Below are 14,478 nucleotides of genomic sequence, written 5' to 3' on the forward strand. Positions count from 1 at the left end.
AATTATTAAATAGATTAAAAAAAACGGGAAGGGGGGGGGGACAGGGAATTCTGAGAATTGTAATTGGCGAGCCCTGCCAGCCACGGCCCGTCTTTCTAGCCTTCGGATCTGCAGTTCCGGTAGACTGCTCCTGGCCCGGGAGGCTCCGCTTGGAGCCGGCCGAGGTCTTCGCGGCGGAGACGCCCCTCCGGGGCCTCCTTTTTTTCGTCCTCTCCTCCTCCAGAGCCAGCAACCCTCCACGAAGCCGGGACACCCCCCTCACCGTTCCTCCGGTGGTCCTTCATCTCCCCAATGTAAGAAGCGGCGCCCTCGGCCGCCATTTTCCCGTTTCCCCTTAGGGTGTTTTGCCGCCATCAATCTGGCCACGGATTGGCTGTCGCGTTGCTAGGAGGCGAGGCTTCTTTTTTTTTTGCCCCTGGAGGGGAAGGGGAAAGCGGTATGGCTTTTGCGTGGTGCGCATGCGCGGGAAGACTCTCTGTCCAGGATAAAGGAAGTGCGCTTTTAACGCCTTCCTTGCTTTGGAGTCGGGGAGGGACTGCAGATCCCATGATCCTCAGCCCGCGTGCTCTGGGGGAGTAGAGGAGGTTGGAATCGGGTTGAAGGAGAAGCCAGGAAAGAAGCAGGATGGATTTCTACCGAAAGGCTACATAAACCGTCATGAGCTGAGCCAACCATAGGGGCTGGGGATGATGGGATCTGCAGTTCCTCCCCCACCCAGGCTGGGCCGTGGCACTTGAAAGCCAGCTGGCTGCCCGGGTATTTAAACCAGTGGTCTTCAAACTCGGCCCTTTTATGACTCATGGACTTCAACTCCCAGAATTCCTCAGCCAGTATGCCTGGCTCAGGAATTCTGGGAGTTGAAGTCCACGAGTCATAAAAGAGGCAAGGTTGCCTATGTAATATATATGTGGTGCAGTACCAAAGTCGAGCCACGAGGTGGCACACCTTTCCCATTCATTTTTGAGACTGTAGTTCCCGAATCCACACTGGAGGGCAATCTTTTCTCACCCACCACCCAACCTCTATAAGTGCTAGGTGCACAGGGAAAGTGACTTTAACCTGCAGGATGAGTCACGGATGCTGGTCTGTTCTTAGTCTAATGTCAGTTGAAAAAGAGCAAAAGAGTGACTCATTTCTCGGGGAAAGTTGGGGGTGTCTCCGAGTCACCCTTCTCTGGCTCTGGCCTTCGCCAGGTTTTTGCCTGCGGATGATGAATTAAAAGGCAGAGGAGTTGATTTATCTGTTCCCAAACCCCAAAACGCCCCTTCCAGATCAAGATACTCGGATCCATTCATAGCTCTCTCACCGGACCGCCATAAACCAGGATGTTCTGCTGCGGGCGTCACAACAGAGGAGCTTTCGCGGTCCAAAGTTTTTCTCCCACCCCACCCACCGCCCTGCTCTCCCACCCCAAAGAAACTCAAAGGGTCTTTGAAAAATTGTAACGTCGCATTAAAAAAAAAAAGACCACTTTGTCACAGTATTCTTTTTATTTAGTCGTTGTGTAACTCCTAGAAGCCCCCACTGATCCTGGGCTGTGCTTGCTGTGTCTCTGTGCTGTCCCACCTTGCAGGGAGGGCTTTGATTTCCATCCAGCGATTCCGTCCACCGATTTCCATCCGTGCGACCCCGCCCCCAGACAAAAAAAAAAATAAATCAGTCGGGCCACAACGCTAATGAGATGAAGGTTAGAAAAGTTAAAGACGCCGAAACTGGGGTGAGCTGACGACAGCTGTCTTAACAGGACGAAGGGCTGAAGGATTTTGCCTCGGCATCGAGAAGCTATGCTAGTTTTCTTTCTTTTTTTGCCCAGATGTGTGCCCTACTTTTGCCAAAACCTCTGCTAAGGGGGGGGGGGGAGGAAATACCCTAAGTGTGCTTTTACAGAATGCGTAGGAAGGAAAAAAAGGCAAGAGTCCCTTGAAAATTTGGCCACGGGTTCCTCCGGCTTCCTCTTCACGCCTTTGATTTCTCTGCGTTTCCCTGCCTCGGGTTTTCTCGCCTCTGGAACCGCTGGCTCAGCTCCTGGGTGAACACGGAGCAGCAGGACCTCTGAGGTTGGATGAAAGGGGGGGGAGGAGGGGGAAAATGAGGTGAAAAGTTCCTTTTTCCAGTGCGCCCCCTGTTTATCGGCCCTCCCACTGTCCCTGTGGGTCACGATATCAAAATTCAGAGGCTCGGCAACTGGCCGGTCCTTAGGACAGTTGCAGCGTCTCGAGGTCAGGCGATTCCCCACCACCGCCTTTGGCAACCTTCCGACAAGCAGAGTCGGGGGGGGGGAGGGGCGGGGAAGCCAGGTTCGCTTCACACTGTAACCAACGGTGGCCAGAAGAAAAGGCCATAAAAGGGAGCAAAATCCACTTGGCCGTCTCGCTTAGCAGCGGAAAGATCGGGCTCAGTTGTGTTTGTAAGTGGAGGACTGGCCTGGTCGCTGTTCAAAGGGGCGTTCTGGGCGTTCTCCGCCACGTTTCCCCCGCGCCCGGTGGGAGAAACCAAAACCGGCTCACCTTCTCCTGTTGGGCTGTGCGGCGGCTTCGTTTGGACAGCTCCACCACAGCCGCCACCATTCCCGCCAGGAGGCCGAGCGCCAGCAGGAGGAAAATGCCCCCCAGGGTCTGGGGCTTCAGGGGGCTCCACTTGTCGTGGTCCTCGTGGGAACAGCTGCTCTCCCACCACTTGCTGCGCAGGTAGTCCAGCTCTCCGGACTCGCCGAGTTTCAGGATGGCCACGGACAGTTTGTTTGTCCAGGGCGATCCTAAGAGAGGCGGATAAAGAATTTAATGGGGAGGGGGCTTTCTTTCAGCTTTACCTTTCAGAAGATCTTCTGGAGACGATGGTGGGTGTGCTGGGTTGTGCAGGCATTCACACAACGGGTCTACTGCGGTCTTCAACTCCCAGAATCCCCCAGCCACACATTCTGGGCGTTGAAGTCCCCCCCCCATCTTAAAAGTTTCCCAGGTTGAGAAACGCTGATCTAGGATGATACACTTTAAACTCTATTGCTCAATCGGGGTGTCACTTGCGGGTGTGTGTGTGTGTGTGTGTGACTCCCCAGCCTTCCGTATCTTACCTTTTGGAGTGGCAATGCCGTAACCTCGGGCTCCCAGCACCTCTGGGGACCGGACTAAGTTGCAGTGCTGGGCCACGGCCAGATCTTGCGAAATGGATTCCCCGATGAAGGCGTAATTGGAATCCAGCACTCGCTGAATGGCTTCCTGGTAATTCTTGGTCAGCACGGATTCCTTCTTCATCATGGACTCGTAGACCAGCTGCTGGACAGGACTCTTGGAATTCTGTGGGCACAAGGCAGAGGGCTGAGCCTTCGTCCCCTGGCAGGGATGGGGGTCCTTGTTGGCGCTGAGGACCTTAGGGCTGGAAGGGACCTTAGAGGCCTTCTAGTCCAACCCCCTGCCTCTGTTTTATGGCACAGTGTTCAGTACTGCAGGTAAACTCTGCCCACAGCCAGGAGTTCGATCCTGACCGGCTCAAGGCTTGACTCAGCCTTCCGTCCTTCCAACGTCCGTAAAATGAGGATCCAGATTGTTGGGGGCAAAGAGGCTGACTTTGTAAACCGCTTAAAAGAGGGTTGTGAAGCAGTGCGAAGTGGGATATAAATCTTTAAGTGCTGTTGCTATTGTCGAATGCCACTTTTTCCACACCAAACCAGGAGGGGCTAATGTGCCCTGTAGCTCAGCTCCCAGAATTCCCTGCAAGGATTTATGCTGGCTGGGGGATTCTGGGATGCTCAGGGCAGGGAAAGCCACTGCGGCCTGGAGACAAATTCCCAGGGGCTGAAAAGCCAAAAGGTAGCGTCGCCATTCCTTTAGCTGCTCAAGGGGATCTGGGTGATCCCCGTGGCCAAAGGAGGAGACACACACACACACCCAAGTCACTCCCGGGCGGGTGTGGATCCGGCTGGCCCACCTTGAAATACTGCAGCGTGGAGGATCCTTCCATGGTCCCGAATTCCAGCTGCCTTTGCTTCACCAGGTCCTCAAAGCTCTGGATGGACAGATGGTCCGTTTCCGACTCCAGCACGAAGGTGAAGCCGGCGATGTAGGCTACCAGCACCACGATGCCAAACAGCCACCAGACGGTGGAGATGACCCTGACGGAAAGCGACCTGGGCTGAGGAACGGTGCCTGCGCCGGAGAAGGAAGAAAGGAAGGGGAGGAATTCGAAGCCGTTTCAGCTGCTTGAAGAAGGCCAAGCCGGTCGTGACCTCAGGAACTTCAGGCTGCAAAGATCTATATATCTATATCTATCTATCTATCTATCTATCTATCTATCTATCTATCTATCTATCTATCATCTATCTATCTATCTATCTATCTATCTATCTATCTATCTATCTATCTATCATCGTCTGTCTGTCTGTCTGTCTGTCTATCTATCTATCTATCTATCTATCTATCTATCTATCTATCTATCTATCATCGTCTGTCTGTCTGTCTGTCTGTCTATCTATCTATCTATCTATCTATCTATCTATCATCGTCTGTCTGTCTGTCTGTCTGTCTGTCTGTCTATCTATCTATCTAATCTATCTATCTATCTATCTATCTATCTATCTATTTTTAAAAAGCTCAGCTGTTTCCTTGCAGACATTTCATTACCAAACTAGGTAGCGTCCTCAGTGCTAGTGAGGATTTCCTAGTGGTCTCCTGTCCAGGTCCAAAGCAGACCCAACCCTGTTTCGGACATGGACAGGAAACCACTAGGAAATCCACACTTAGCACTGAGGATGTCCTCTGCTTAGTTTTTGGAGATCAGCCAAGGCTGGCTAGCAGCTGCCCTCTATTGGGCCCAAAGGGGCAATCATTCAGATACTGGCAATTCGCCCTCTCCCATTTTGGGGCCTACCTTGCAGGGTGAGCGCCCCAGCGCCGAACCAGAGGCTGTTCAGGAAGGTAAATTCGTTCTCCTCGTTTTCATTCCATTCGGAAGGGCTCATTCTATGGAGAAACACAGCAAAGGCCCTCATGCTTTCGGCTGGAGGCAGGGCAGGGGGACACAGGTTCCCCAAGCTGAGCCCTTTGCACATGCTCAGGAAAACAGTTTAAACTGAGGCACAAACAACTCTCTCTCCTTTCTCTCTCTCTCTTTCTCACCTTCCGGCCAAGAAGAGGCAGAGACTGGAGAGCAGGTAAGCCACGAGGATGCCGGCCCAGGTCTCCTTGGTGAAAGGGGTCAGGAAGTGGAAAAACGAGGCCTCCTCCAAGGCCGCTTCCTTCTCCAGCAGGATGCCGATGCCCGTGTGCAGGAACGGCTGGGTGAAGTCCACCACGTCCTCTCGGACCGACGTGATGGTCAAGGGTGCCACGGCGAGGTCAGCCTCCTGGGAGGGCGGAAAGGGCAAAAGAAGAATCGACTAGGATGATTAAAGGCCCGGAGACAAAAAACACAGGAATTGGGGATGGCTAATTGAGAGAAAAGAAGGACTGGGGGGGGGAAGACGGGGGACCTGATAGCGGTCTTCCAGGATTTGAGGGGCTGCCCCCAAAGAAGACGGGGAGAGAGTCAAGCTCTTCTCCAAAGCAACAGAAGTCAAAAGAGAAGAGTCAATAGATGGAAACTCATCAAGGAGAGAAGCAACCTGGAACTCAGGAGGAATTTCCTGACGGTGAGAACTATTAGCCAGTGGAACAGCTCGCCTCCAGAAATCGTTCGGGTTTGTTGTCACTGTGTGTTGGGGGGAGAGAGCACGGGGGGGGGGGGGGGAGGCTCAGCTAATCTCAATGTACACATGTTGTACTTTGACAATAAAGGTTTATTATTATTTTATTATTATCGTGGGTGCTCCATCACTGGAGGTTTTTAAGAAGAGACTAGAGACAGTCACTTGTCTGAAATGATCTAGGTTTTCCTGCTTGAGCAGGGGGCTGGACTAGAAGACCTCCAAGGTCCCTTCCAACTCCTATTCTATTCTATTCTATTCTATTCTATTCTACTCTACTCTACTCTACTCTATTCTAGTCTAATTTCTATTCTATTCTGTTCTATTCTATTCTATTCTATTCTATTCTACTCTACTCTACTCTACTCTAGTCTAATTTCTATTCTATTCTGTTCTATTCTATTCTATATTCCAATATCTATTCTATTCTATTCTATTCTATCCTATCCTATCCTATCCTATCCTATCCTATCCTATCCTATTCTATTCTATCCTATCCTATCCTATCCTATTCTAGTCCATCTGTATATTGTATCGGATGACACACCTTTATTTTATTTTGTGGTCTTTGTCGTACGGAAAAGAGACTCACTGATATCCAGCGGACAAAATAAGCCATGGTTTACTTTAATTTTAAAAGAGGCCATCCTACACAATCATCTAGACATGATAGCAGCGTCCCAGTGTTTGAGGGGCTGCCACAAAGAGTATGGGGGGGGGGAGAGGATGTCCCTCTCCTTTTTTTGAAGAGCACCTGTTCCAGGAAGAAAAAAAAAACAAAACAACTCACCTTTCTCACGACCTCTCCGATCATCCCAGACCAGCTCCCGTTGGAACTGAGGTTTCCGTATCTCCCGTCCTTCACGATCCCAACTTTGTACTTGAAGTGGACCATTTCCGACAGCTTTTGCAACAGGTCCATGCAGTAGCCTTCTAACTCACTGCCCCTGACCATCACGTAGGGGTTCTCCTGGAGATCAGAGCAAGGCAAACGGTTTCTTTCTGACCAGCTCCTCCACTGCAGGGGCCTGAAAAGGCACACCCCATCCCCGTCCCCACTTGAGGACTTGGTGAACATTTCCGAACCTCCCTTCCATGTCAGCTCTGGCGCACAGCCCCGGCCGCAAAAAGCTTTGTGTCTCCCCTAGAAGACGGGGGGGGGATCTCTATGGTCATGGGATCAAAATTCGGATGCTTGGCATTGCATTTACGACGGTCGCGGTGTCTCAGGGCCCTGTGATTCCCGTTTGCAACCTTCTGGTTAACCAAGTCAATGGGGGGGGGGGGATGCCGGTTTCACTTAACGACGGTGGGGGACCAGCCTAACAAGTTCTGTGATCCACGGCGGCCAGGAATGTTGCCAAATGGGGCAAAATTCACTCCACGAATGTCTTGCTTAGCCACGGAAATTGCGGTCGTAAGTCGAGGGGTGTGTGTGTTATGAACAGTGTAAGCCCAACTCCAGCTCCTTACCAGAATAGTTGTGACATACATCGTCGGTACATCTTTTCCCCCCATGCCAGGAGGGACACTGTCCTGTGGAGGAAAACATTTTAAGAAAATCAGCTGCGTAGAAGAAAACGACAGACAGACACACAGTGCAGCATGACAAGAGTTGCAACTGGCATTGGCGATAAAATTTTGCACCTTGTGTTTGGCTGACCTACAAACGGTTCTGTTCTCAGGAGGTGTTTTCCCTACGGAACTCTCGTGCCAACGACAGAGGTTTCCAGGGAATTTATTTCCAGCTGCGCACTTTGGGAAAGCACTTGCTGTCACCTCTGACCTCAGCCCTGGAGCACTCCAACGCCAGAAAAATGTCATTTCACCCCTCAGTTGGCCCGATCCCAAGATGAGACGGCCTCTTCTCACAATCGAGAAATTTTTCTGACTGAGCAAAACGTTAACAGAATAACAGAATGACAAAGCTGGAAGGGACCTTGGAGGTCTTCTAGTCCAACCCCTTGCTACATCCTTTCAGACAAACGGTTCCCCAGTCAACTGCCTAATAGTCAGAAATTAGCACATATCCGGGTGCGTGACTCCGTGTGTTTGTGTTTGTGTATGTGTGTACACCAGTTGTAGAAGCAGATGTCTTTTCTTCCTGGCACTCTCATCCCTCAGAGAGTATAGAAGTGCCCATTAAAAGCAACTTCTGCCTGTGCCAGTCGGTTGAGAAAAATGGATACCAACCTTTTGGAGGGAATCGCCATCCTCAGCGGCGTCTGAAAAATACAGGAAGGATGGAAATCATTTTACAAATAGCTACAATTTTATACTTTTCCCTTTAACCACCCTGAACCTACGAAACAGACAAGTGTTCTTCCACAAAACTGCCTTAGGGACAGTACAAGCTGTCTGCTCATCCCGCACTGAATTATCTCAGGCAGAGAAAGATGATGCTTGGCTGGGACTCTTGACCATAAAAGTGAAGTGTTAATACCGCTTTACAACAACGCCACACTTGGAATGCCGCATCCCGTTTTGGTCACCGCAATGTAAAAAAGATGTTGAGACTCTAGGAAGAGTGCAGAGAGGAGCAAGAAAGATGATCAGGGGGCTGGAGGCTAAAACATACAAAGAACGGTTGCAGGAATTGGTTACATCTAGTTTAATGAAGAGAAGGATGAGGGGGGACATGATAGCCATGTTCCAGTGTTTCAGGGGCTGCCCCAAAGAAGAGGGGGGGTCCACCTTTTCTCCAAAGCACCTGAAGGCAGGACAAGAAGCAACGGAGGGAAACTAGTCAAGGAGAGAAGCAACCTGGAACTAAGGAGAAACTTCCTGACAGTTAGAACAATTCACCGCTTCTGGAGGCAGGTTGTTCCACTGGTTAACGCTCCAACACTGGAAGTTTTTAAGGGGACCGGGGTGGGGGAGGAGAAATGTTCATCAATTTTGCCTCTGCTGTCTGTCTGGAGCCGAACTCTGAATTATCCGGCTATAAAGGGCTTTTCTCCAGCCCTGCGGCAGCTCTCCATGGGAGCTGGAGAGGGTCCCAAAGGCACCCCTGGCTTCCCTTTTCAACAGCGGCCGTTCGAGCCAGCGGGACTTCCCTTGGCCTGGATTCGCAGGACCGATGGAGGGAAACAAGGAGGCCCATTGAAGATCTTGGCATCCTCAGCGGCCAGCCTGGGACAGGAATTGTAAAAGATGCCTGCCAGGGCCAACGAGAAAAAAAAACCAAACCAGAAGCAAAACGACATAAAAAGAACCAGCTCTTGAAAGGGGCCGTAAATAACCAGCAACGGCAGCGGTCCAGGAAAGGGGGGGGGGACTCTCCACGGGAGCCCTTGTTCAGCCCCCCCTAAATCCGACATGGACTTTGAATTCAGTCAGGGCTCCTGGGAAGGGGCAGGCCGCAAGGCTGAGAAAGGCTGAGCCTAACGGGCAGTTCTCAACTTACGACCACGTTTGAGCCCAACATTTCATTGCTAAGCCAGACGGTTGTCATTTTGCCCCGTTTTATGACCTTTCTAGGCACAGTTGTTAAGTGAATCACTGCGCTTGTTAAGTCAGTCACACGGTTGTTAAGTGAATCTGGATTTCTCCCCCCCCCCCCCCCGTTGACTTTGCTTGTCAGAAGGTCGCAAAAGGGGGTCGCGTGACCCCAAAGGGACGCTGCAGAACCGTCATGAATACATGCCAGTTTCCAAGCGTCAAGAGGAAGAACTCTTTCCAAAAAAAGAGAAAATAAAACGAAACAACACCGTCCCTGTGACTAAGTTGCCTTGTTGTAACACTACATCTTTTTCAAAGGATACCTTTGTTATCTGTTAATGGGATGTTTACTTTTAAAATATGGAGAACAATTCAATCAGGGGGATGTGGACTCTAGCTTTGTGTAAAAAATTCAGGTGTTTTTTTTCCCCCCCCCTCTCTCTCACCTATCCATTTAGGTTCTCCAAGCAAAAGGAACGTAGTGCAAAAGATAAAGCTGACAGCTTTGCCCATCGCGGTGCAGAATTTTCTACCGGGGTGTCCTCTGTTAGGAAAAAAATAAAAATAAAAATCACATGGTTAATTAGAGTAAATACTTTATTTGTTCACTTCAGGCCCCTGATGCAGAAGTTACATGATGGAACCCAAGCCTGTCCTTAGAAAGCTAGGACTGTAGTAGGGGTCTCTCTCCCTGAAATATTAGATTTCCGCACGAAGGGGAATTTGAAGCAAATGTTTGGAATAAATTGTCAGGTAGCAAAATCGGGGTACGGGGTACCTGAACCTGACTGTATACAAGGATTATTTTTAAAATTATGCATCCAACTGTGGATGGAGAATTGATTGACTGCAAGTATGAGGACAACAATACTTAATTCGGTGAGGTAAGGATTTTGGGAGGAAGCGAAGTCTCACGTTTAACAAGAGGAGGAGGGATTTTTAATTTCTACAGAAACCTGTACACACGTATGTACATCCGAACTGCTCATGTGAGAAGGAAGTGCAGAGAATAAATTCTGCAATAATTGGGATTTAAGTAGTGACTCCAGCCTCTTATAAATTTTGGAAACCTGTTCATTTTGCCTGACTCCGCCTGCACGAAGTAGGACAATGTTAAGTTTAAAACTTTGAAAAATGAAAAACGAATAGTTTTGTAAACTCCAAAATCACCACCATGCAGCGGGAGATTAAAGTGGAAAAGACTTTAAACTGAAATTTAAGATTTCAAAGGAAAAGAAAAGAAAAGAAAAAAAGAAGCTGTGCTAGTTCCTCACTCCTAGGATGAGAAAATAGTTGATCCAAACAGACTGAAATTAAGCAAATGTAGCATTTCCTCCTTTTTTAAAAAAAATTAACTAAACACACAAAAGTTTTTTTAAAAAAAGAAAAACTTTGGGCATCTTCTTTTTTTCTTTTCAGTTTGCTTTTGATATTCCGTTCATTAAAAAAGAAAGACAAATTTATTCATCTAGTGGAGCAACTGGAAATTCTCAGCGGAAACCTCACCACCGGCTATAAACTTCTCTTTTGCCTGTTCTGGAAATCATCTGTTGCTCCCGACAGAGACGTGAACTTTTTTTTTTTTTTTTGCTTTGGGCAAAAGTTGGGAGAAAATAATAAATATTCCCGGCAGGCCTACACCTGAACTTTTATGCGATTGTGTTTCCCTTATCCCTTCCCACGCTGGTCTTTTGGGAAAACCTGAGGCCAGAAACTGCAGCGAGAGAGCAGTTGCATTGCAAGGTGGGGGGAAAAGTGGTGAAAATCCTCCAGGAGAGGAGATGGAGAAAGTCTCACTTACGCTCCGGTGGCACCTTCAGTGGCGAGAGAGGACCTCTTCCTGAACTGCAGCGGCGGCAGAACACAGCAGCCCAGCTGGAGGAGGCGGCGTTGAGGAGATGCTTCGGAGAAAATGACTGCATCAATCAGCAACTTGGGAGGGGAGGAGTTGGGGAAGGCCGGGGGGGGGGGGGAGGAAGGATTTCAAGAGGGAAAGGATTGTACCCCTGTTCTCCACTGGAAGGTGGTAGCGCTGCGTTCTCCTGTGCCTTTTTCCTTCAGCCAGCCGTGGGTGGGTGAAAAAGTTGGGGGCCCTTCCCATTTGCAGATTCCATGAGGGAAGCTAGATGGAAACTAGTCAAGGAGAGAAGCAACCTAGAACTAAGGAGAAACTTCCTGACAGTTAGGACAATTAACCAGTGGAACAACCTGCCTCCAGAAGGGGTGAATGCTCCATCACTGGAGGCTTGTAAGAAGAGACTGGACAGCCATTTGCCTGAAATGGTATAGGGTTTCCTGCCTGAGCAGGGGGTTGGACTAGATGACCTCCAAGGTCCCTTCCAACTTTATTATTATAACAGAAGAAGAGAGTTGGAAAGGGACCTTCGAGGTCTTCTAGTCCAACCCCTTGCTCAAGCAACAGACCGTACGCCGTTCCAGACAAGTCTCCTCTTAAAAACCTTCCGTGTTGGAGGACCTACAACTTCTGAAGTCAAACTGTTCCACTAATTAATTGTTCTCGCTAACAGGAAAGCTCTCCTTCCATCTCGCTCTTCCTCTGGTGTGCTAAGTTTCTCCACGCAGGGAAGATTTCTCTGGGCAGATTCCCCACTGAAATTCGGCAATGGCCTCCGATCCCTTTCCTATCAAAAAAAGGCTGAATTACAGTTTGCTCATCCCGACGGTGGTGGGGACGGGAGCGTGGTAATCTCTTCCCCTTTCGTGTAGAGTTCCACCCACCCGTGGTTACTTTTGAAAGAAGGAGCAGAAGGGGGGGGGGGGGAAATAGGAAGCTTTGGGGCACAATTTTGTTAAGTAGAAAACGCGGGTAATAAGGACCTTTCCGGTGTACAGTAGAATTGGATAGAGACAGCGAAATCAGAAAGGTTTTTGACCTTTGACTGCCGTTGAGTAATTCAGCCTTGCTCAAAGCCCAAACTTGAAGATCTATCATTGCTCTTCAACTGCTTGAACTATGAGCTCACTCTCCCTTGTCTTTCCGTGGTTTTGTGTTTTTTTTTTTAAAAAAAATCACCGCCTCCTCTCCCCCCCCCCCCCACACGGTTCAAAATGCAAATATCTCAGATCCACGGAGGGTTGCGAGAAGGACGCACAAAACTCAGGAATGCTCAGACAGATACGGACGTATGAATAATGAGATGGAAATAATTATAGGTCACCAGCCAGTTTGAATCTCCACGGTCAAAAAGCTGAATTCCTTTTAAAATGCATAAATTCAGGGTGGGGTGGTTGGCCAAATTGAAAAGCCTGTGGACAAGAGGTAAATTTCCACAGCAAGAGGGAATCGACTGGGGTTTTCTGAGAGTTGAGGGACAAAAAACAACAACAACAACAACACACACACACACACACGCCCTATGGGGAGGGGAAAAAAACCCTTTCAGGGCGATGTTAAATGGTGAGCTGGTGCCTTGGGAATATTAATGAGAGGTGCTTTATGCCAGGAACAATGCTGGATGAGATGGAAGGACATCATACATTCAGTTTTGAGGTTGGCAAGATCCATCCAAGACTTCAAGGATGTTGGAGGTTTGGCCTAAAAGTGGCCGCAAAGCTCAAGTCCAGGAGCAGAGGGTTTTTTTTCTTCTTTTCTCTCTTTTTTTTTAGGGGGGAGGGGAAGAAAAAAAGCAAACCCAAAAGGGAAGAATTCTAGAGGAAAAAAATTCATTTTTTTTGAACAAGCTGTGTTTCTCGGCTGGCATTCCTTCCCAAAATCCACCGATGGGTAAAGAAGGGCCCAGAACACAGGGAGTAAAAAAATAAATAAAAAAAATGCAAACAAAAGGCTGTGTTTGGGGTGGGGTGGGGTGGGTGGAATGTTTCCTCTCCTTTGCTCCTTTGGCATGAAGTAGAAATGCTTGCAACGAGGTCGGAGATTTGGGTCAGCAAAGGCGACTAAGAAGAAGGTGAGGGGAGAGTGGAATACCAGACATGTCAATGGAAGGCAAAAAGAAAAAAGAAATCACGACACTTGTGTCTCACTCACTTATTTTGGCCACGTCCTCTGGGGGGTGGGATTCGTTGAAGAAAGCAATTACTTTGGGAAGAGTTAGCGGTAATTTACTGCAGCCGCCAAAAAAAAAAAAAAGCCAACCCAGTCCTAGGCTGCATTAACAAGAGGGATAGAATCGAGATCAAGTGAAGTGTTAATAGCACTTTACAAGGCCTTGGTAAGGCCACACTTGGAATACGCCATCCAGTTTTGGTCACCACGATGTGAAAAAGATGTTGAGACTCTGGAAAGAGTGCAGAGAAGAGCTACAAAGATGATCAGGGGACTGGAGGCTAAAAGGACTGGAGGTTGCTGGAATTGGGTCTGTCTAGTCTAATGAAGAGAAGGACCAGGGGGGGGGACATGATAGCCGTGTTCCAGTATCTCAGGGGTTGCCCCAAAGAAGAGGGAGTCAAGCTATTCTCCAAAGCACCTGAAGGCAGGACAAGAAGCAACAGATGGAAACTAATCAAAGAGCCTGGCCAAAGAGGATCATAATTAGTCTCAAACTAACAACAATTAGTCCAGTTGCCACGATTCAACCTTCAAACACCTTTAGCCTGGATGACCGAGGATGGACATCGACAGATCATAATTAAGAATTTTCAGATCTGCGTCTGATGGTCCCGTTGGGAAACCTCTGAGGATCCTAATAATTTGATCTCCCTCCCCAACCTACCCTTATCGTTCTCTCCCCACCCGCTGCCCTTCCCTCGTCGTTACAATTCTCTTTGACATAGATCACTCCCATTAGTACTTACCTTAGGGATTGCGTTGTTTGAACGAGGAAGTTATAGGATGCAGCAGGAAACATACGCGGATGGAAACGCTGCTTCAAGCACTCTCTCTGGGTCTGGAGCGAGGGAAGGATGCTTTAAGTACTCTTGGTTCTTCCCAAATGGGATTCTCTTCCAGGCTGTGGTCTCAGGTCATCTGGTCTCTTGGTAAAAACCTCTTAGAAAAACCAACAGGAGCGTCTTCCTTTAAAGACCGAACTGAACCGAACTCACGTTGAATGGAAGGTAATCAGAGAAGATGCTCAAACTTCAAAACAAGCCACGTCTACGGGCCACTTACATCCCTCACTTAGACATACAAGTTCTACAGCAGCCATCAGTCCACGAAGCAAAACATCATCAAAAGTCACCACCAGCTGCTCTCTTAAACTCAAAAGCTGGATGGAAAATAAACCTGGTGGTTTTTTTTTTCTGAAAGCAAAGCTGAGTTACACAGAGTAACTCACTGAGTAATCATAGAGTAATCTGAGTGCAGCACCTATCTGATAAGGATCCTTTTCAGCTACAAGGCCCGGTACCAGTTTTTTTGCCCACAGCATGGAAAGCCTAAA

The 14,478-nt window shown here is 48.8% G+C and overlaps 2 protein-coding genes across 2 annotated transcripts in view; both read right to left on the bottom strand.

Moving 5' to 3' along the window:
- The window catches only part of MORN1 (MORN repeat containing 1), a 50,362-nt gene extending 50,023 nt beyond the window's left edge, over nt 1–339 (bottom strand). The window contains exon 1 of the mRNA XM_083375799.1: nt 263–339. Coding sequence (XP_083231925.1) covers nt 263–320 — 58 coding nt within the window. The 5' untranslated portion in view covers nt 321–339. The remainder of the gene's footprint in view (nt 1–262) is intronic.
- A 1,132-nt stretch (nt 340–1,471) lies between these two features.
- Nucleotides 1,472–11,318, bottom strand: LOC310648096 (putative glutamate receptor). Its single transcript, XM_083375794.1, has 12 exons — nt 11,123–11,318; nt 10,920–11,019; nt 9,565–9,662; nt 7,871–7,902; nt 7,151–7,213; nt 6,468–6,647; nt 5,112–5,338; nt 4,864–4,955; nt 3,925–4,142; nt 3,071–3,293; nt 2,508–2,755; nt 1,472–2,052 (listed from the first exon to the last, which is right to left on the bottom strand). Exons 1-12 carry the CDS (start codon nt 11,217–11,219, stop codon nt 1,957–1,959), a joined length of 1,674 nt encoding a protein of 557 aa, XP_083231920.1. The 5' UTR covers nt 11,220–11,318; the 3' UTR covers nt 1,472–1,956.
- Between the last annotated feature and the right edge of the window lie 3,160 nt (nt 11,319–14,478).

The sequence above is a fragment of the Vipera ursinii genome (genome assembly GCF_947247035.1).
Source record: "Vipera ursinii genome assembly, chromosome: 17".
Lineage (NCBI taxonomy): Eukaryota > Metazoa > Chordata > Lepidosauria > Squamata > Viperidae > Vipera > Vipera ursinii.

Bases quoted from the DNA above. Each gene is read 5' to 3' on its own strand.
- LOC310648096 (XM_083375794.1), bottom strand. From the start codon at position 11,219: ATGGGAAGGGCCCCCAACTTTTTCACCCACCCACGGCTGGCTGAAGGA. The intron at 11,020-11,122 runs GTACAATCCTTT...TTTTCTCCGAAG, and splicing joins CCTTCCAGTGGAGAACAGGG to CATCTCCTCAACGCCGCCTC. The intron at 2,053-2,507 runs GTGAGCCGGTTT...ATCCAACCTCAG, and splicing joins GCACAGCCCAACAGGAGAAG to AGGTCCTGCTGCTCCGTGTT.